General features: G+C 45.3%; 1 protein-coding gene across 3 annotated transcripts in view; it reads right to left on the bottom strand.

Moving 5' to 3' along the window:
- lsamp (limbic system associated membrane protein) overlaps nt 1-23549 on the bottom strand; it is a 470076-nt gene that overhangs the window by 71093 nt on the left and 375434 nt on the right. For all 3 annotated transcript variants that reach the window (XM_030395195.1, XM_030395200.1, XM_030395187.1), the window contains 2 exons: nt 3612-3756; nt 2063-2150 (listed from right to left, as the gene is read on the bottom strand). In XM_030395195.1, coding sequence (XP_030251055.1) covers nt 2063-2150; nt 3612-3756 — 233 coding nt within the window. The remainder of the gene's footprint in view (nt 1-2062; nt 2151-3611; nt 3757-23549) is intronic.

Genomic DNA, 23549 nt, shown 5'->3' with positions numbered 1-23549 from the left:
CAACCGGCCATTCCATGGAGGAAAAGAAGAAAAAGACGAGGCAGTAACTAGCCATCTAGCTGCGACCAAAGATTCCCTATACATGTCTCTGCTACTGCCAGAGAATGGCCACTGCTGAGTCACAAAATGATGTTGGAGGAGATGAAGGACGAGAGCAAACACTTAACCCTAGTGAGGGCATTGCAGTAATATACATTTTTGTGAATCATTAAAGCAAAAATAATCCTTTAGTGAAAATCTGATATGAGGATAGCCCTAATATGTAATTGGCACAGCAGCTGGGTAGCCTAGCCTGGCAGACTGAAGCCATGAGGAAACAGTTATCCTGGCTAGTTCTGAAGGCAAAACAAATCCACCTACTAACACTCAATTATAATGTTTATCTATCAAAAACTAAAGTGTAAAAATGTCTAGCTGCGATTGCTAGGCTTAGCTAGGATAAGCGACTGCTGGATCGTCATTCATATTTAGCCTCGTAGAAGCGCAAATGGTATTCAAAATCTCACCCGGAGCTCAGCAAGAGGAAGAATGAGAGAATGATAGATACTTCTCAAAATGTCAAACTATTTCATTAAAAAGTTCATTATTCTAGCGCTCAAGCAGCTTCGGGCACATTTATATGCAGAGCACCTTTCAAAAACAAGACAGTGACAGACAACAAATACAACATGCTTTACGTGAGATAAGAAGGCAAAGACAGGGGTATAAAAGACACTGAAGGCAACATGAAAAGACACATTCAGACAGGAACAGAACGCAATAGAATGTAAGACAACAAGAAGAAAAATGAAAAAACAAAAAACTGAATAAAAATAATGTATTCAAGACAGTACCCCACAGAAATGTTTAAGCCTGGTTTTGCATCGCAGTTCCATCTAATGTAATGCAAAAAAAAAACATTGCAATAAAAATAATAATTAAAGACTGTTTGTCCTTGTTTCGATCTGGTCTGGATGGATTCTGGCCATAAAACCACTGAAGTAGTTTAAAATCTTAAAAGCACTGTGGAGTCAGTTTCTATAAAAACAGCGGGCATTTGGAAAGATCTGAGAACAGGGGTGATCTTGCTAGATTTCTCAGGTTTCAGCAGGCGGATTTCCTTATTGTCCCAATGATGGTGTAAAATTTAAATCAGTGCAAAGATTGACATGACAGATTAAAGCTAAGCACTTCACTTTAATCCTCTTCCACGTAAATGTGTGCATTATCCACGTAATGTCGGTGAGCTACTTTGTGGTCGTGCACGTTTGGAAATCTTAAAATGCTTCTTTAAAAAAAATAAATTGTGGAATCAGTTATCTGGGGTGACTGTGAGCAGATTTAACTTCACAGGGATCAATGTGCACGATCACCAAAAAAAAAAAAAAAAGAACCTGACTGTGCACACGCCTCACTATCAGCCCTCTAAGGTACGGCCATTGCATGATGTTCAGGTAGCGCTTTCTCTTTCATCTCAGGCGCTACAACTTTAAGACCCCAAAAAAGATAACTTTTAGACAACATCTGGGCAAAAAAAAAGAAACTTAATTTCAGCCCCTTCAGGCCTTGTGTGAATTCCTGCCGCACCTTTTCCTTCTCAGTCTCCTCATGATTACAGTATCTTTTGCTCTCAACTTTCCCGCTGTCTCCATTCAGGAGAAATAACTTCCGATCCTTTGAAATGGAAAACTACTGCTGAGGGCTTTTCAAGTGCACTTAAGATTCATTTGAACTGGAACATGAAATTCTGTTGCTGCAGGCAGCTGTTTGTGACATATACTGGTGCTTCTTTTCCTGGCAATACATATTCATCTATTTTCCTTGCAGACACCTCAGAGGGACAAACTTTGAACATTTAACAATAGAGTGGTAGTGACACTGATGTCTGCTGCTTATGCATTGTTGGACAATGACGTCTTTGACTGCGGGGACGGTTGAAACATCATTTCAAAAGAGTAAACACAAAAGAATTGGTGGGGGGGGGGGGGGGGGCAACGCATTTTTGTTTTGTCTTTTATTGACTTTTATGTCTTTTCAGCTGACATGATGAATAAGTAATGTGTTGTATGCCACTGCCACTTACCTTGTACAATGAGGTAGACCTGTGAGGTCTTGGGCTGCTGCTTGGTCTGTATGGAGCAGGTGTACGACCCCTCGTCATACACATCCACCTACGAACGATAGAATAGAATATTGTTTTATTCATATACAAATATTAAGTATATCAATATATATAAGAAAATGTTAAACTGCCTGGGTTCGGGGTTTTTTAACATGATTACGACCTGTTAACCTATTTTTAACCTGTTTGGCAAGTCGCATAATGCCGATGTTACGGCCAGGTAGCAGCGAAACAATGAGTAGACTGTTTTATGTGTACGTTGTGGCTCAAAACTTGGTTAAAGTTTGGGAAAGATTGTAGTCCTAGGCAGTCCCCCCCAGGAACAACTACCATTATTTGTTTGTTTAATCACCGCAACGTTCCTACAAACTTTAACCAATCAAAATTGTGCAGAATTGGCAGGGACTGACCATCAGAACATTGCAACCTTCTGGAGAGACTGGTGAACTGACTGGAACAGTGAATGGAATGTAACTTGATATCTTTGCATGACCTTTGGGTACCTTTACAAAGCTCGACTTGAAGAACGAGCTACTTTGTTGACTTTCAGCATTTAAACTAACCTGCGATCTCTGCCTAACCTTAACAAAAGTGCTTTTGCTGCAGGCCACACATGGAACTCTGTGAACCCCATTATGATGTCAACGTCCTGCACTGTGTACGACCACAGCAACTGGACGGAACCTTCACAATTCTGTGCTTTGTTTTGTTTGTGTTCATCTCTTTATCTTGATTAAACCTGGAGGACTGCGAACACACATTATACACTATTGCAAGTGTGTAGAACAGTCTTCTGTCTTTTTTCTTACATTAATGATAAAGTTTCACACATTATCTCTCCTGAACAAATTAGTTGTCTAGCTGTTTTTTTCCTCCAATGCTTCATGCCCCCTCTCTTTCACAAACCTAGTTTGGAATGCTTAATTTGTTTATTTTTTTTTTTTGGTGCAAAAAACAAATGGCTCCATTCATCCAGCATAATCCAAGTCTCTGGAAGAAGCGAGATCCCAAATTGTTTTGAAAAGATGTTATTTACACCTTTGACAAAGAAGTTGAGCTTGTGCACCCACTTCAGATGGGGTGTCCTTTTCTCTTAGCAGCTTTAGATCCGATATTTCAGTATTAAAAAGGGTGCTAATAATGACTTTTCAAACCACTTTGGGATCTGTGGGCTTCTAGAAACTTGGATTACACCGGTCGAGCTATCCAATTTTAGTTTTTTTTTTGTTTTGTTTTGTGTCCAAAGCTGCTTTAGTTGTTTCAGAAGAAGCTCCGGGAATGTTTTGCGGGGTGTGAAACTTCATCCGACTTTTCCATCGCCATGTGGGTGAGTAGATAACGACTACATCCTAATGTGCAAGCAGAAGTTTTATGTAAAAGACTCCAGTAACGCTTGGTAAAAAATTCTGTTCTCTCCCATCCATATATGCAACTGTCATCCAAACCCAGGTCATGAACACTCAGATAGTATAAGCACTGCAGTACGCTAAGGTTCAATTCCCACTATTACCTTTTGAATGCGCAGGCTGTACTCCAGCTGTCCCTTAGTGACCAGATCTACTCTGGGGTCCAAGGACCACTTGTCCTGGCCGGCGAAGATGATGTTGGATCGATTGAGCCAGGCCACCCTGGACACTTTGTCATCAACGTAACACCTGCAGGCACAAAGAGATCGAGTGTGTTGAGGAGAAAGAAGTAGACATGGAAGGCTCGGTTTCTCATTTTGAGATGCTGTGTGAGGAGCCGTGAAAAGGGAGGGCATGTAACTTTTCCTATTTCATGACTGTGATTTCATCAGGAGGAAGGAAATGTGTAATCTTGTTGGAGGGAAACGAACAAATAATTTGCTGTATGAAACTCGGAGATGTTTTGTGTTTAGAGGCACAGTCATTTCGGGAGACGCTGGGCCAAGCTTGGTACACTGCAGCACAGTATCAGCAGTGCTTTAATACAGCGGACCGGCCAGGGTATTCCAGAGTCAGTTAACCTAATCGATAAAACTCAGCACGTCACTTATCCTGAGGTCGCTGAAGCCAAAGTTAAGGGGCAATTTTTTTTTTCCATTCCCATCCTCAATTCATCCGCCGCGCACCCTTTTCCTCCCGCTCATTGCCTGACTTTACACCCTCCCTCCTTCCCAGTCTCCTTCTTTGAATTGACCTCCCTTCCTCTCTCTCTGATAAATACATCTCCTTTAACAGTGAACCCCCTCCTGCCGATGAGAAAGGACACCGGTATCCTCTTGTTTACTTCCTGTTGCACGCTGTCAGAACATTACGCCGAGCGAGCTCGAGCTGAGGCATCTCGCGCGGGAGGGATGGGAGCCGAGCGTCTGCCTAATGAATAAATGTAAATGTGAGAAGACGTCGGAATCGATGAGAATGGATATCAGCCGTAATGCGAGCCGACAGTGGATGCGCCTCACATGCAAATTCCCGAGACTCCCCGAGCCTTGGCTGCGCGCACAGCTTTGGAGCGCGTTGGGCTTCGCGAGAGTAGATTAGCGAGGCGGTGGAGTGAGGCTGTCTTTGGCAGGTGACCCCGGGTGATGCACAAAAAGTGGTGGTGCAGTCGCCCCGGCCTGTTACCCAGTGGGAGCCGGATGTCAGATTTGCTGAAGGCTTGCACTCGCAGCTTGAATCCCTGTTGATGTTGCCTCCCTCTCTGTGTGGAACCAAGATAACACACTGCACTTACTGACTCTCTTTGACATCTACCTTCCACTTTCCTCGCTCTGACGTCGTCATTTTGTTTTGTTCCAGACACAATTTTCTAGACTCGCCGAGCGCTTGTAAACAACCCTACTGCGAGACTTTCTGAGGAGGTATGAGAAAGTATGGATCCTGTGAGTCCGGAGGAAATGCGCGGGGCACTAAAATAGAGCATGACTCACCTAATTCGAACCCGTATAATATAGAGCATTTTACGATTCAGATTCAGTTTGAGCTTAAACCATCTTTGAATAATGGGGCCCCGAGGGGCGGCGTGATTCATCCGAGTCGGCCGTTCAAACCACAGGAACTATTATTTTATATTCCAGTCAAGACCTTGGTGCTCTCAAGGAGACCAAAAATATGAATGCTGAATGCAATTAAGTTGTGTACAAATGTCGGGAACACATTAAGATATTGCGCTGAATCAAGCTGACATACTGTATTGTAGTTTGAGCGCAGCCTTGAAACAGGCAGCTGCAGGAGAGTGCAAGAACAGGCTCGGACATTGTTGCACAGTGTGGGAGAAAGAAAGAGGTCGGCGGTGCATCAGCTGCCGAGACGTGATGTGTCACAATGCACTGTTCGGAATTGGTGTTTTTTTTTTCTTTCTTGTGCACAGGATTTGTCCTTCAAATGTTCTCTTTTGATAACATTCCCTTTATTGTACGAGCAATCTAATATATAACGTGAAAAAAAAGGCTGAATATTCATGAATGTGAAAGAATGAACGGCTTCTAATGCTGTGATTGACCTCTGCGTTCTTTAAGTGAAACTGCCCCCTATTAGTCAAAGATGGAGACACGTGGCGACAAGTTTGAACAGCTTTTTACGTGTTTGCAGTGAAGCAGCAAAGTGCCCTGGCCGACCGAACGGCTTCGTGTTGTCCGTTTTTTCTCTGAGCTCGCTTCCTCTCCTCCGTTATTACCGGTCGTCTCCCACCGCTGAGTTAAAACGGTAGGAGGTGAAGAAATAAAAACCGAAAGAAGTGAAAGACAAACGGCGGGACGTGAGCGGAATCACGACTCGTTTCCTTCAGTCGTCCCCTTCAAAAAGCTTTAAACATGAATCCGTCCGCTGATCCTGAACCTGAATTGTGATTGTGTCACGAGTGCATAGATGACAACTGTCTGCTGTACAGACATTTCATGGACACTCTAGTAGAGCAGTCTGTTCGATGCTGATTCGTATTTGCCAATCACGCCTTTAGTTGTGTGGGGCAAATGCAGATACTCGCTTTTCCGTCGGAGTTCTGAGGCAGCCTGACCGGAGCTTTGTGACATAGCTCAGAGACTGCAGGACTGTCCCTTCGGCCAATTGTAAACAGACATTCATCGTGCAATTAATATGTAAATGTGAAAGGCTTTAAACTCCTCACGTGGATCTGAGATTTGACTCGCGTGGAATGGGGATAATTGAGAGGAGCTGCCGTTGAGGTAGAATTCGGCACAGAAAAAAAAAATAAAACACACGCTCTATGGAAATAAATCAATAAAGCTGATAGAAACAGCTTTGATGATTTACATAAACAAATTATAAGCAGCTAATCAAAAGAGTGTGTATTTTAATAAACTATCCCGTATGAATATCCACTGGTACAATAACGGTTACTGAGATATTAAATGGAGCCGGGCACACAAAAGCTGCATTGTGCGGATTATGAAGCACTCAAAGGGAAATGTGCCTTCATGTGTTTCTTCTGAACTCTTGCCTCCCGCTGAAGCGTCTGAACGTTATTCTTGGACAACAGCAGTCTGCTGAAGAGGTGTTTAATGGATGAGACACTATTTTTCAGGCTAAATCAGATTGGCCGGGACTCGTCGCCCTGGTAACCAAGGAAATGGAGGAAGAGATCGTTCTGGCTGGACTGTCAAAGCTTGTGCTCTATCGGAGAGAAACTGATATAAGTGAGTCTGGAGGGGATGTTTTACTCAAGAGCGATTCCTGAGAGGCGAACCAAAAGCAGTGCAGTGCTAACGAAGACTGCGGCCATTCATTGCATTGACTCAGATTCAAAACTAAATTTGGGATTCCAAACTAAAGAGTGACAGACAGATGAGGTGCAGAGAGGAAGGTGACTGCTGCACTGGCCAACGCCTCCAGTTTACACTCGTAACTCTGTGATCACCATCCAGCTCTGTTAGCTGTACGGTGTGGCTGTTTTTCGGGGAAAAGGATGTTCACTAAAGAGACAAAAAGATACGTCCTATCTGTGATGCAATAAAAAGTTAATGTGATCCCAGTGTGTTTAAGTGCCATTTTAAACGTTTCAAGCATGTTTGATGATTATAGGGATGATATCCTGATTTGCGATTATTTTGGCGAGGTTGATGACTGTCACACAGCGGTGAGGTCTCGTCTTGTCTTGGTTTTTTTGTCTTGTGAACTTCCTGTTTTATTTTGAAAATCTAACCGCCCTATCGTTTCAGGTCACTTGCCCTTCCTCTTGTGTCCCCAGTCTGACGTCATCCCTGATTCCTGATTGTTTCCACCTGTTCCCCTCTCCCTCATGTGTTAAATAGTCTGTGTCTATTTTGTCATGTGTCAGTGTGTCTCGTTCCTGTGTGCACCCCAGCCCTTTGTCACAGCCATCATCTTGTTAAGTATTCAAGTTCATGTTGATTTTTGTTCTGTTTTTTCCTTGTGCCTCGAGAAGAGTGAATTTTGTTTGTCATTTTTGATAGTGCCTTTTGTTTCGGTTTTCAGAGTCAGCCTTTTGCTTTCCTCCATTTTGGAGCGTCTTATTTTCTTATTATACTCAGAGTAGATAGTTTAGCCTCTGTTTTCCTCCTCTTTTTGGAGCGCTTTATTTTCTTAGTTTCATAGATCAGTGTTTTCTTTACCTCGTCTTAGATTTCCTCCCTTGTGGAGCTATTTTGATTTATTAGAATTTTTCCTTCCCTTGTGGATTGTTGCGTGTCTGCCTTGCCTCCGCTTTTTGAGTGATTTTGATTTCTTTGGTTGTTTTGTTTTACTTTACTGATAGTGAAGTAGGGTTAGGTTTTTATAGCCTATTCATTTGTCTCTCTGCCTTGAACGCCCAACAAATCTTCAGAATAAAAGTCTGTTGATTTTTGATTCTGCCCTGCATCTGAGCCCTCCTTTTAGTCAAGGCCTGACAATGACAACATGACATCCACATCCTTCCATGCCTAGCTGAGGTAGCTCATTCCGGACGAGAAACGGCAGCGTCAACGATCGACAGACTGATACAGACGTCACTGTTTTTGACACAGTTCCAAAGTGTCAAAAACTGTCAAGTAAGCATCAGTGACGCGACGCGAGCGACCATGAAACGTATCGGGGCGCTTTATGAAACACAGCTGTGTTGTTTTGATTCCCGACCCTGGTGAAATAACAAAAATAAAATCCTGTAAGGGCACTCCCACAGTTTTTCACTCTGACGGAGGAACTTTGAAGGCAATCTGACAACAGCCTACTATGATTTCCAACAGCCTTATGACAGCTGTCAAGAACTCTGCTCAACCATCAGTTTCCAGGTCATGGAGGAAGAAGGAAATGCGCAGAAATTCAGGATGAAACACGGGATGCAGCCGGTTATACCCTCGCGTCTTGTGAGGAGAGAGAAGCGGTTTTAATTTCGAAAACTGGCTCATGCTGAGAGCGTGGCTTCTCCAAAGAACCGGGAAGCTCTTGGATAAACACAGGTGACTGGGACTATTAATCATCAAATGCTCCTGATTGTATAACCTCCTTTCGGTTAGCGGCCGGTAACCATATGCTGCGCCATATGGGTCAAAGAAATAGATAAATAAATACACGACATATGGCGCCGTACATGGCCGCCACGCTCTGGCTTCAATCAGAGCCGTATTCCGCGACTCCGAATGCTCTCATCTTCCCTCGCCATATCTCTGTCCCTCTCATCTCTTCACACCTCTGCCTCGCCCCCCCCACCTCCACTTCTCTTCCTCTTGCCGTTCTCATTTTCTCACCCCGTCTGCCTCCCGTCCTTGTCATCCCTCCTCCTCTCTGCATGTTTCCCCCCTTCCCTCTCATCTCTCCATCAACAGTCTGGAGCAGAGGTGGACAGCATGGAATATAGAAATCAAAGGATCCATCCATTGATCTGGTTTCTATGCGGCCTCTTTGCCTTCTGCTTTTTTCTGGAGCTGCACAAGTCTCCAGAGGGTCTCTGGTGCAAGGTGTTGTAGAGCATGCTCAGTAGTGGCTATTTCCTGCTTTCACTAACGAGCAACTCCTCTGGAAACAGGGAACTTCCGATTACTTGTCAGAGAAGTTTTCCGCCCGTAGCTCTCGCTTTCTTCTCGCAGAGTAGCTGTCACGCTGTGTCGAGGTAGGGCCGGGCTTCTCAGGCTGCTGGTCCAGAATGAGAAATACGAGCACGTCTGTCTACGGCTGGCCCGATCCGAGGCACATTCAACAAGTGGCTCGCAGGGAACTCGGCTTGATTGGGAGCGCGAGCCACGGCCGAACAATTTGTAATGAAAATCCAGCCCATTAACTGGCTGCAGCACTCGCCATGATGCGGCATCTCAGCCGTGTTACTTAGCCGGCGTGACTTTGTTCGTTTGAAAAATTTGGCAAAAGGAGCAGCCCTCTTTCTTTATCACAGCGGCATCTCCATGTTCGCAATCCTCTGAAGAATCCTCCCCGAGCCCATAATCCTCCGCAGAATACATAGTCTCCGCTTACATAAAAAACGCCTGTAACTGCTTGCAAATATTTGCTGATGCTTGTAAACAAAAAGCCTTGTTAAATGCACCTTTCTTTCTTTTTTTTTGCCGGATTTTTACAAAGCGCCGTCGTTGTTTATCAGTCCCCTCAGAGACCGCGGCTGGGTTTAAGCAGGATCTGCGTCTGATGGATGCCTCGGTTGCTGTCCTGCGCTGTTTTTACCCCGAGCTTTGTTGATGGATGCTCTGCTGTGCTATATTATACTCCTTTTCTGTCCCGCTGTGCTGTGCCAATATGGACTGGCCAATAGGCTATGGCTGACAGGGGACTGTGTGGGCTGACAGATGCCTGGGCCAGAGCTGCTGAGCTGGGCTTGTGTTGACAGGAGGGCCGGGCTGGATGGATCCCTGCTCTAGGGCTAGCCGTGGGGGAGGACCAAAGAGCAGGCCGAAGCCAGGAAGTGAAACTGTAATGAGAGGCACGATGTGCCAAGACTGACAGAACAGCTCCACCACCCGCTATCCCCATCAATAGCCAGTTCTCCTCATCTCACCTCGTCTTTTCTCCTTTTTTTTTTTTTTTTTTTTTTGTGCCTCCCTGACACCGCTCACCCCTTAACAAAACACTTTTCTCCCCTCTGTTTTCTCTCTGTAGTGCGTCCATCTTGTTCGGCCCTCTGCCATCTTCGCTTCACACCCCCCCCCCCCCCCCGCGCCTCCACCTCATTCCCTTCCTCCCCTCCTTTTCTGCCTTTCATCATCATATTGACTGGGCAACCTATGCCGCTGAGGTGCCTCCGTGTGCATGCCTGAGTACGGGTGTGTTGCGGGCGAACGGCTGCCATACAGAAAGAATCTGAAATCTCGTTTCCGAAAAAGAGTCAAACTCAAACTTGTTGCGGCAATCGATGAAGATTTAAGTCGTGACTGACACAGCGGCTATTTGATCGAAATATGCCTCACTCCAGCCTGGTGGGCGAGTGAGTTCTGTGCCTTCTTTTTGTCTGTGTGGCAGGTGGCAGGGGGCGCAACAGACAGCGGGAGGGAGATGGCGAGCTAACGAGAAGACACGACCCAGAAGAAAGCGTCACCGGGGGAAGAGAGAGAGGGGCGAAGTAAGCTACGAGAAAGAAGTGAAGCTAAAGCTGCATACCAAATCAAAGCCAGGTCATTCCTTTATAGCCCTCAAAGCAGTTTCTTGCCCTAGATTTTTCTCAGCGTAGCAGGTTAAATGTATTTCCGGTAAGGTCTAAGTTTATCCCCTAGGAGTGGGTTTAGTGGAACAAAGCCTTTATTATAATACAGGGTGTGATGCTTTCTTGATATAGAAACCAGCATCCGCTTTTTTAGGTTTCACAGAAAAAAAGGAAACTACATGTAAGGCTTAAACTCTGCCCCCCGGGCACTGACAAGCGGTATTCGCACTTTACCCTTGATCAGGTGAGTAAGCAAGAATCTGGAGTTCACAGAAAACACAGAGGTGAATATGAACGCGTGTGCATTTTGGGTGTGCGCCACCGTGTGTGTTGCGGTAATTGACAATCAGCGGGTAAAATCTTCACTTACCCCGCTCGGAAATTGGTGTTGACGCCAGAAGCGCGCGGGTCACGTTGATTATCGTAATTTGCAAAGTCAGGTGCGAGGTGTTTCGAAGCATGTTTGTGAAATTTGCTTTTTTGCGGGTTTAATGATGCATTCATAAGGAGGATAGATGAGGGCGATGTGTCGGGAGAGATAAACTGTCACCTCTCATTAATAGTGATTCTAAACAAAGCTGTTATCGACAGGGAGGGCCCCATCAGACGCCACGGAGTGGGCCCGGCTTGAAATGGCTCCATCCATTCCGACTCCACATTCAAGGAATAAAAACATGGACAGCGACTGAGCTGTTTTAACCTCAAACATGACATCCGTCGTCTCAGTGGCGCCAGCCCCTATAGGGAAATCCCCGGTGACGTAACAGCATCAAATAGACTTGGAGTAACCTTTGTTGCTCAGTTGATTTATCCTCTCTGCCTCAAAGCTCCTAGACAGCCACAAATCCTCATATAATTCTCCCATCACGAAGCCCCTCCGTCTCGGTCGGCATGCATCAGCGCTTGGAGCGAGCCATTAATCAGGGCAGGAATGATTGTTTTGAAACTTGGCCAGCAGACCTAGCGGGGGGAAATTATTAATCAAAAATGGTAACAAACAACTCGATTTAAATTTGCTTGGCACAGGTGTAGTTTCACTGCCGAGACTTTGCGAGGCAGTTAAGAAACCAGGGTGGGTCGTTTCTTTTCTTTTTTTGGTGCCATTCCAGTTAGTTTTTTTTTTTTTTTGCGTGAGGTTCTGCTGCGAAGCGCAAGGTCTGAAATTGTCCACAGCGACTGCCAGGGGTCGGCGTGAAGGGGCCAAAAGGCAGGAGCCCCGACGCTCCTCCTGCCTGTCTCGCTTCACTCTGACCCATTCATCCTCATTTTAAAGTCGATGTGACAACTCCGCCGTGGCTTCCTCCTTCCTCCTCCTCTGTGTTGTGCTTTTAAGCAGTCTGAGGGAGCTCGGATGTAACGAGCCCATGACAGATGGTGCCTCGTTGAGACGTAGGCAGGAGGATCTATGGCAGGGGCTGGATGCTGCCATTAAATCTCAGGAGATGTACCGCGCTTCACCCCCCCCCCCCCCGTCACATCTTCCAATTTTTTTCCTCTCTCTCGCTCTCCGCTTCCCTTCTCCTTCCGCTGTTTTGTACCTTCTCCTTGCCGTCCCACCCATTCATCCTCGCCCCATCACTTCTCTCCGTCCATCTTCTTATCCTTTGCCCGTTCCCCTATTCCTCTGCTTCTCATTACTCCCCCATACAGCCAACCGTGCAGCGGAATTGTCAGCCAGTGCATAAAGAGGATGGATAAAATAACACCCCAAAGGGAAAAAAAAAACGACTTCACCTTCTTGAAGCGTGCGACTTACATTGTGTGTACATTTCGCTCCGACAACTTGCACTGCATTGCATCAGGATATCCCCACATCTGTGTTTACGCCTGTAAAAGCCGCGCTTGTCTTGTGGCGACAACCGTGTGTAAGTATAGGGTAGAGCGATATTACTGCTAATGTACGCCCCATGCCTATCGCGGCTGCAAATTACACTCATTATCCCGCAATTACTGGCTGCAGAGTGTCGACCTTTCCCACCCATCGCTGTCTCCGCGCCGAAATTCCCTCCTCGACGCGCAGCCCGCTCTTATTATTACGGGATGTGACGCGGGGCCTCGTCTCCCGAGTGTGACACGCTGGAACTACTAATTTCTCTTGCTCTCCACGTTTACCTCTTATGTGATCCATCACTGCGTTCTGCTTTGGTGCATTACGGGCAGGAGGAGGTGAATCACAGTTGATGATGCAGCATACCGCGGAAGGGGAGCGGAGGCAAGAGGGAAAAAAAGAAAAAGAAGAAAAAAGTATACTCTCATAAGTGCTAAAATACTTCAGACCTGGCTGCCTCTATTCAGGCTGCCAAATGAAATGCAGCATCATATATTCCGTCTGAAATGAAATAGGCTTATTTGACTTGGTTGGCCCAGCACACTATTAATGTTTCTGGGGAGAGCTTCTGATGAAGTACAAAGCACTACCAGGTCCTGCACGACATCTTTACAACACCCCCATCTAGTAGAGCTTTAGCAAAGCTCGGAAAAAAAAACAAAAAACATACAAATACAAGCCACAAGCTTTGGTCCTTTTTTTTTCTTATTCCTAGTCTTTTTTTATCTCAAAGGTAACTCTTTGAACTGACGATGAGTCTTAAATAATTACGGCGAGAATCAGAGCTTGGGCCGCAGGTCGTTTCATCATCACTTCCTGGGTGAGTATTGGCTTTTATACCCTCTCGCTGCACTAATCAGCATCGCTCCCTCGTGGGCTAATTTTCCGAAAGCACAGCCTTATTAAGCGGATCGTGAGGGGGGGATGCCGTTTGACGATGCATTCTCCGGCGTACATTATTCAGTCTTGCGGGTGGACTTAAAAAGGTTAGCCTGCAGTGGTACAGGAGTCGGCGCATCAGATCCACAACTGACAGGTGTCATGTCAAATGAGGGTCAGTAAGGTCTTCTGTGATTTGTTGTCAGGGGTGGAGAAGCGAGATCACAAGCCGATGGAGCAGGAGAGGTTGAAAGGTTGACAGCTCTGCGAAATCAAACAGGGAACTGGGAAAGCTGTCTATGTGATTCCAATGCAAACAGTTCAAGTTGTTTTGCACTTCATTCGAATAGAGCGGTGGTTCTCAGTGTGGTGCCAGGGGTCCTTGACAGGGTTTTTGGGAGTAGTTTATTTTCACTATATTCAATCCATAAGTAACACATTGACAGAATGTAGGGGTATTTCAGCCACGGGTTTTATAAGCGTTCTGTAATGAAACATATGGAAGCAAAATTTGTATCAGATGGGGGACCCTGGCGACAAAGTCTTATCAAATGGGGGTCCTTGCACTAATTAGTGTCGGTTAAGGGGTCCTTGACTTAAAAAAGTTTGAGAACCACTCATATAGAGGACTCAAAAAACAAGCAGACTTTACTTAGCTTGTCTCACACAGCAAGCGATTAACACTGACAGTACGACAGTTTAATCATTAACCAGTCTACTTCTGCATTTTCACACTAAATTGCCTTTTTGCCAGGGCGACTTGAAAGATTTTTTTTTTCCCTTAAAGCCTCTGAAAAAAATCTGACATCAAATCTCAAGAAAAACTCTATAAATATGACATTTATGATTTAATGAGCCTACAGACAAGTTGAAAAAAAAAAAATCACAAGATATTATCTATTAAGTGTTTCATCAAAAACTCTCCTAATCAGTTTTGTCAGAACTCTGGGGTCCTGGGTTGATCAGACTTGATTAACGGTGACCTTATAACTCACCAATTGTCAATAAATTCCGATTGAAATGTTGCCAAATCCTTCACAAACGAGCCGTGCCCACACCACACCGGCCAGAGGAGCACTGAAATAGCTTTCACAGGCTTTGAATGGCGTGACTTTACTTCTCTACGGTTCCTTTTTAAGTGCTGCCAAAGTCAAATGCACAGTCAAACGTCTGTTTTATGTTTTAATGTGAAGCAGCTGTCTAGCATCGCGTCAAGCGCCTTTCAGGTTTCGCGATTTGTATGTGCACAAAAGACTGTGGCGCTGTGCAGACAAGTCTCCCCTCGGGGACGTACAAATTTTTTCTAATCTTCTATCTGCTATCGATTTAGCTGGTGCATGTATTCCAGAATATGAAATATAAGTCGAATATCTTGACAGACTTTCTGAAAACCTGAATGTTTTGCTCACTGAAGGACTGTTTGCATTTAAATCCTTTCATAGTGGCACAACATCCGAGCCGCAGGAGGCAGCTCCGGAGCTGGTAATGCAATCTTTGCTCTGAATTCCGCATTGGCGGGGAAACATAAGCTCTAATGAGTCCAGTATGCACACATAAAGCCCAGCTGCATCGCTCGCATACTTCACACAGCACTGCACGGGTGGAAGAGCAGAGGATCAGCCTCCTGTTGTTCAAATACAAAATCGAGCGACGGGGTGAGCGTGGCAACCCTGAACGACATATGTGAATGTACGTAGCTGCTCCGCTGTTATCCCCTCTCCATGGGGTATAAACATAATCAGCCCCCATTGCTGCCATTTCACATCGTGCCACATGTGCTCAGCATGCATCCCGGTGGTGCTGGAGAACGCAGCACCTTAGCACCGAGGGTAACTCGTCGCTTCAAGTGGTCCCCTGAGCCTGGGCGAGGCTAACCAGTGTTAACATCCGCCGCGTGCCACACGAGGCTTGAGTGTGAAAGCTTTCGACTCTGTCAGTTCAGGGCGAATCTCTTGAAATGACCTTTAATCGCACACCTTATGCTGAGTTGGCATTGGTCGGCTGATCAAAGAACAAGGAGCCCGTGAGCGTAATGATGTCTGACTTGTAGAGCGTCCACGGTGCCCTTTGACAGCCTTGAACGATGGGGAGGACGTTACAGTACGTTTAAGGCTTATCGGCTGCGATCTCATCCGCATCACAGTGCCTGGTGAGGATGAAATGTAAATCTACTGATTCATCGATTCTTTCATTAAGATGTCCATGTGGCAAAGGCACGGCCCCTACGAGTGCTGTTAGTGTCCGCTGTGTAAAAAAAACTCACTGCCGCAAAATAATGATATTTTGAGACGGTAATTCGGACACAGTGGGGGAGTCGTAAGTGAATGCAAATAAATCACTATCTTATCTTTAACCCAAATTACTGTTTAATTGCGCGGCAGAGGCCAAGAGATAAACAAACACCAGAAGCGCGTCTTTTCAGCACCTTGTCACTTACTGTGAACACGCAAACACAAAAGACCATCGATCACAGCGAGAGAGGTTTTTATGGACGGATTATTTTACGAACAAACAACCCGCTCGTTTACTGTGAAAAACTGAAATACTAAAAACAAACAAACACAATGGAAGCCTTGTTTGCCCAAACTTGGCTTTAACGGTTTATTTTAACAGGAGGGCATGGAGGGAAAGGGAAAGTGAGAGATGGGGGGGGGGGGAAATATATACATCTATGGCTCGCACGATAAGTGCGGTCGAGAATAAAAAGGCTTCATGATCGAGCCGTGTCATGTGGAGGGAGTGAGGGAGGGGGAGAGTTTGTCGTGGCAACCGTTCCCGAAGGTAATGCCAAGCAACCCTGACAGGGAGAAGGGATGCGAGAGAGCAGAGGGGAAACAGGAGGCAAAATAGCGTGTCTTTCTGGGGCTTGAAATCTCATCCCACTTTTGGGTGCCTTCTTCCGCACACAAGGGACGGAGAGAGAGAGCTTGGAGCTACTAATCATGCGAAAATACTCGCTGGAAAATAAATAAGCAGAAGACTGTTGTTTCATCACAGTGGTGGTTTAATAACAAAAGAAAATATGCCATTGTTGTAAAACTCTGACTCCGTGTGGGAGGAAAATTAGCCTCTGGCACAAACAGGGATTAGAAAGGGCTTTTGGAACATTCAAACAAAAATGCCACACGCTGCTCTTCTGCGCCACTTTATGCAACAGCCCCGAATCGGGAAATCGCCAATACACACGAAGACTTGTTACTGCAGTTATAGCCAAGGGCACGATTTACCAAACCTGTAAACCAGGTTGAACAGGCTCGCAAAAAGAACCGCCAATTATATTACACGTCTCAAGTGCTGACCATTATGTTACTGCCATTTTGCTTTTCCATTTTGTTTATTCTTATTTTCAAAGCAGTCATTTGGCTTTTTTTCATTTTTGTGTAATAATTCAAATCAGTCCTATGGAACATTGTATCGATGTGTCCTCATCACCCACACAGCAGAATAGGAGATTTGCCAATGGCTCCCAAAGCCAGTGACGGGTGTCCCGGACCTATGTCGTACCGGACCTTGAACGTTGCCTGGTTGGCATTTTGAATCGATCACAGCCAGTTTGAGTTTAGGTAAAAACTGCTTGGTTAGGTTTGGGAAATGTCACGGTTGGAAAAGGACACGCTTTGACGCAGGCAAACCTGACCAAGTTGTCGCTGATTTACAATAAAAGAAAAGAAAAGAGAATATGTGTGAGAGGAAGGACTGCGTTGTGCGGGCGGATAAGAGGAATACATTTGCAATGAAACAGCGACGCTGGCTGCTCATATTGCAGTCCAGTGAGGACAACGTGGTTGCAAACACTAGAGAGCTTGTGTGTATGTTCTGATAGCAACTATAGGCAGTTTGTATCCGCTCCATACAAACAGACTGGGCGACGGACTAGGTTCAGAGTTGTGTCTTTGAACAGTTCACACGGTGATTATTGCACATGTGAGAGCCTATGTCACTGTCACCATCTCCTCTAGTGACACCTCATAACAGACGTGCGTATAGGTCATGAAAAGCTGCTTTTATGGAAGACCTGTGGAAGCAGCACAGTCTGCGGGTGTGCCGGTCTACTTTTTGATCAACATTGGCCTTTACTTTTGTGAGCTGGCTGCAGCAACTATGAAGCAAAACGACCACGTACAGATGATATAAACAGTGTCACTTGTGGCACTGAACCTACAGAGATTATCAACTGTACCCAAAGCTCCCCTCTGTTTTCGTGGAACTTTACGATGACGTTCAGCTCATTGTTGAGCTGTCTGGCTCGATGACACGTTGGTCCATTGTTCCCGTTGCGTCGTTTTCGGCGGAAAAGCTCTAAAAGCACTCTGCACACCATCTGCTTGGCACCAAACAGCAGACAGACCCAGTTAGCAGGTAGCTGGTGAAACATACTGGAGCGTTTTGGCAGCTAAAGAGCCAAACATTTCCCCCAGGAGTTGGTAGGGACCAAAAACAAAGAAACAGTAGAAACACAACTCCAAGTGAACGATAATGTTGCTCTGTATCATTTCTGGATGTGTAAATGAGCAGTGTTTCCCGCTAAACTCAATTGAAAAAAGGTGATGATATGTCAGCGTTGCGTTCACAGTTTGACTCCTCGTGTTTGTTTATGTTCTGTGTCGGAGCTTCCGGTAACATATATGAATCCAACATTTCCGCTGCCATCTGTCAAGTCTTGGATGCTGGAACTTCTCTTACACCACCAGCGTTTTTTTTTCTTTCTCATGACAGTCTACTCGTTTCAGAACTGCTTCCACTTGAAAACTGCACTGCTATCTGATGATCACATAACATACCGGCAGTAAACCTGTAGGATGTAGGGAGAGGTCGTCGCCGCCAGCGAGGAGATAATGAACTTATCCCGGCTGGTCGGTAACATCATCATGCCTGTGCCGACAGCATCGCCACACTCCAACAGAATGTACCAACAAGCCACCGGACCACCATTGCTGTTTGAGGCAATCTGAACTCTGACTGATTTTGATTCCCCTCCAAGTCACTTGCTCTGGTGCTCACCGGCTCACATCAACTGGAAAACCCATTTTGCGGGGGCCTCAGCCTGGCCAATTTCTATCTGTCACAGGTAGCGGGGAATTGACTGTGCGACACGTAGCATATCACTTTAAAGTGACAGCAAAACGGGAAATCACTTTGTGCCAGCCACATGCTCTTGTCGCCTTCCATAAGAACTTTGTTCAGTCAGAGGGAAAAGTCCTTAAAGCTAAACGGTTTGCGGGGGGAAAAAGATAGCGAATCAGTGCCAGGTCCTGTCTCCTCGCACCCGCTCAGGACACGCAGTGCAGGACGCAGGCGAGGTCTCGGGATTGTGTACCTTACATCGACTCACACACTGAAGATGCGAACCAACGAGTGCACACACACCTATTCACGTATGCATTAACCGCAATGTGTGGCTTCATCTTGAAATGCAACGAAAAAATGTCACATCCAAAATGCACATGCGCACCGCAGCACACCCATGCAGTCCAGCAGCTGCATGAAACTTGCACACAAAACACACACAATGAGTATGAACCACCCACGCAGAGAAGCGAACACAAGCACACACACACAAACACACACACACACACACACGGACACATGAGAATTGCATTTCACAAGCCGAGCTCTGAGGGCAGGCCGAGGAGTTTACCATTTTGATGACCTGTTTGCTCATCTAAGACAACCGGAGATGAACTTTAAGAAAGTTTCGAAAGCGACACAGCCGCTGACAGATGATCGAAATGTAATCTTCGAGAAAGAGAGACAAACGAGAAGGAGGCAGTTCTTTTCAGCCACAGGTATCTGCAGTCTGGCTACGTTCACACACGGCCGCAAACTGACGAGGGGATTTCTGGGATTCTTAGCTTGTCGTAGCAGATTCGACAGTGATCGAAGCTTGAAATGTGACTTGCAGAAAGGCGAAAACCAAGAGCGACCCCTAACCCTAACCCTAACCCGTAAAAAAACCATTGCTGACAGTGGCGTCTTTGTAAAAATCAAACGCTGCGAACCTTGTTGAACAAGTTCATCTTCTGTTATCCTCAGTCGCTCTGACTACACTCAAATTTACAAGGCTTTTTACTCTTAGCATCACTTAATTCTTTTAAAGACCCTATTTATGACTGCATAGGCACGCTTGTTCCTTACATTAACGGCGATAAAACAAATAATCAATACGTACGTGAGGTATACACGCCGCTTTAAAAAGAGCAGATTTCACAGTGTGCTGCCGAAGGATTGTGAAAAGGACTGCTTGTTTCGGCGCGTAAGCCGTTTGTGGGCATTTTGATGTCTCTTTTAAATGACTGTGTCAGGTTTATCGTGTTGAGCATCAGCCAGCGACAGGAGTGTGTGTGTGTGTGTGTGTGTGTGTGTGTGTGCGAAGCAGCGAGACAGAGACTCCGAGAAAAACGGTTTCAAGGGAGGAAGACAGATTGCAGAGGCGGCCTAACAGCGGGGAAATGATGAGTGTTTATACAGTATATTTGCATGTAAAAGGTGGCTCGCAGGAACGTTTCAGCGGCTCTTATGTATGTCTTAATTAGCGTGTATGCGTGCGAGCCGTGGTGACCTTGTAGCGTGGGATGCTAATCTTTTCCCCCCTTAGAAGTGAGGGACGCAGCAATTTAAGGTGAACCTCACGCAACACAACACAACGTGTCTTGCGATGCGTCTGATCGAAGCTCATTCTCTATCACAACCAGACTTTGCGTCGCAGTGTGTGTGTGCGCGCGCGAGTCGTCAATCATTTGGACAGAGCTCGGCTTCAGCTGCGGTTCAAACCGTGTCAGAGAGGAGCCAGGACTTCACACCGGGGAAAAAGAAACTAAAAAACATACTCGTCTTTCTCACTGCGAACACACCGGGAGCTGCCAGTGGACAGATTGCATCCACGTCTTCCGAGAGGAGCGGAGTGAGGCGAGCGCAGAAACACTGGCGAAACACAATCAACCTTTTGAGGCGCATTGTTTCAAAGAAAACAAAACTCCTCTGTGATAAAGTAGCTCTGTCTGAGATGTGAATAGAACTCCACTTTATGAAATACTTTTGATTTATGAGTCTTTTCCTTGAGCCAGTTTGCTGGTGTTTTTGTAGAAGCAGCGCGGTTCACACCGTGCCTCGGGGTCGAATCAAGCCCTTGTGGGATGTGAAAAAAAAAACAACAACTCTTTTTTAGTTTGGCTCTGTCCGTTATGTTTTATCTTAGTGGGCATTCTCAAAACTGAACCGTGTCGCTTTCTGTGATGTCCATTTGGAAACATAGAGTGCTTAGAGTATTGAGTGCTGCCAGTTTTAATTTCAGACAAATACCTGCTGTAGCTGGGGGGGCCATTTAACGTGTGTGTTACTGCAGAGCGCTGGTGCGGGTACTGTGGTGATGTTTTTTCTAAGTTCTGTGACTGTTTTTGGTCGAAGAAAATAGCCATCATCAATATTTGATATGACAGAGATGTCGCCTTATATGCTCTGAGCTGCTGCAGAGGAGAGAGCCTGTCTGTACGCGTGTGTTGTGACTGTGCCTCCATGCATATTATGGGTCCATCACGGTATGAAAGGCCCCGAAGACCTGTTTTGCTCACCTTACTAATTTAGAGCACGGAATAAGGACTGTTGGAAAAGGGTGATGTCATATATTTGCGGTGTCAGAGTGTTCAGAATACTTTTTTCTCGTTACGGGTTATGTAGCGCTTCAGTTTTGCAAATCACCTAACCTGTTATTTTGTAAAATCTTTTAAATTAGTACTTTGTTGCTGTGAGGATTGTCACCGATTTTTCATGTTGAAACGTGATTTACAGGCTATACTATAAAATACTTTATTGTTTTATAGAGGCGGCGACTAAAATCGTTAGCAGCCTGAAGTCGATCCCCTTGTTTTCTGTTTACTTTCCATAACCCTGATATTTCGATCCTTTTTGAATGCAGCTGAATTCCAAAAAAAATGACACGTTGTTAAACTAGTCAGGCTGTGCGCCCCTTACTAAATACATTTTACATTTTGTAATCAAACTTTAAGATGAATAAAGAGCTCTGAAGGGGATATAGCGTCTGTCGTCTTTCTGTGTGCCCATCAAAGTTAACCCATATTTGAAAAGCCAACAGCGGGCGTTTTCTTTACGAAGCTAATCTGAGTGCTTATTAAATCTCCTGATTGTGTGATGGGAAAAATACTTCGGCCTGCTACAAGTGTCGTCATCATTTTAGCTAACTTCCTGTCCGTTTTACAGTTAGCAATTCTCTATTTCACCACATGAAGGCGGAGTGGTCGTAGCCAGACACAGCAGCTACTGCTGCTACTGTCGTATTATAGATCTGTTTAACACTTATTTTAACATATATCACTTACAGCATCTTGGAGATTGGAAAGTAATCTGTGTCTCGGCAGCTTTGAATACTTTTCTTTTGTTTGGTGTCAATGTTAACCTACCCTTTATGCTAGACCTGCATTCAAAGAATGAACTCGGAGAAGATAAGCGTTTTATCCATGAGTTTCCTGGGTAAGTGGGCAAACGGTCACGGGGACGTACTTCCGATGGTGGGCAGAACTAGTGCAAGTTAAAGTATCACGATAACTTACACACTGGCGACAGTTTCAAGCCTTCGGAAGTGTTTGCAAAGTGGGCTCGGCAATGATAATTATAGTATTAATGGTGCTGACTCGACAGAGTCGCCAACATAATTCTTCATGGATGAATTATACTTCACACCCTATTAATAACTCAAAGGACGAGGATTTAGCGTTCTGTTTACAAAAAAAACGCTGTTCCACTTAAGTGACTGGATGCACTGGAAGTCACGCTCGTCATTCCTGCAGGGTACAGTATCATGATGGCTAAGATTTGCTGTTAGTGGTGAAATGCAGGCCATTCAAATTAAATCATTATTGTCATATGTCAAAAATGGTGTTAATTTTTCATTCATATGGTCTCTTGGTGATTTGTTTCGGTCGTGTTTTTAAGTCTATCAAATAATGTAGACATAGATATCCCACCACCGTGTTATAGATGTGTGCGTTACAGAGATTAATGCAGTAGTAGTAGTGGGTGGTGGTTACAGGTATTTACTTACAACAGCTGTGGTCTTTTCATGTGTCACAGTAGGCCATGTCAGTGTGTGTGTGTGTGTGCGCAGAAACCAGGGACCTTGAAACTGAAGCGGTTAAATGGAATTCAGCCATAGCTCATTTTATCACTCACGCCTCCTCTTCCCCACTGTGACGTGTCAGAAAGTGTCCTGAGAAAAAAAGGCCCACGCTTCGAGTGTACATCTGTTCAATACCACTAATGACATCCCACACGCCCAGTGAATGATGAGTGTTTTTTTCTGAGCTTCTGTTCAGCGAGGTTATTCAAATTCATCCAGCGCTGATGGAACCGACCACGGACAGCCACAACATGGAGAATAAGCCGGAAACGTATAGACTCACCGGCTGTGTTTACTAAGAGGTCATTATAAGTTACGAGGGGTTCTGACACGCGCTGGCGCAACGTTGCTTCTGACTGCCTTGTTAGAGCGTTTTGTTGCTCAAAGACACAGCAGTAAAGACAAAAGCATCAATCCCGTGGTCTGGCAGAGGCTTGTCGTTTTTGGACTCAATAAACACTGTGGCGGATCAACTCGAGCACTGCATGAAAAGACTTTCGAAGGGAATTCTCCACAGTTGGTGCTGGCAGCGAGCTAATGGCCAAATCGGAACACTCAAGTCAGAAATCCATCCAGCGCCGTAGGAAATAGTTGGCTAGAGCCAGCACAGAGGGCACATTCTCTGATCTGGTCTGGCAGCTGATTAAGCTGCTCTGACAAACAAATCACTGAAACACACCGAGTACACAAATGATGTAAAGTGTGTTTTTTTAGGTAGCCTACTGAATTTTAATTAATCCATTAGAATTATAGAGCAGAGCTTTATTGATAGATGTGTCTTTTGAATCCCGCTTCTTTAGCGCCAAACACACACTGTCATCGAAGTATCAGCATCTCAAAACAGCTGGACTCTCGCCTACCGCTGCCGGCCTCTCTTTGTCCAGACTGGCAGCAAAGAAAATACTAGGAGCTATTGTACTTCTAGCTGCAGTCGGTTTCCGCCTCTTGTTGTTGATAAAGTGCAGAAGTTTTTCTATTTTTATCAACGTGGCACTCAAGTGCTGAGTTGAGCGCAGACTGTTGACACTGTGTCAAAAGAAGAAAAA

The sequence above is a fragment of the Sparus aurata genome, chromosome 2 (genome assembly GCF_900880675.1).
Source record: "Sparus aurata chromosome 2, fSpaAur1.1, whole genome shotgun sequence".
Classification (NCBI taxonomy): domain Eukaryota; kingdom Metazoa; phylum Chordata; class Actinopteri; order Spariformes; family Sparidae; genus Sparus; species Sparus aurata.
The sequence above is the reverse complement of the archived record's forward strand: the minus strand, read 5'-3'. Positions and strand labels throughout refer to the sequence as shown.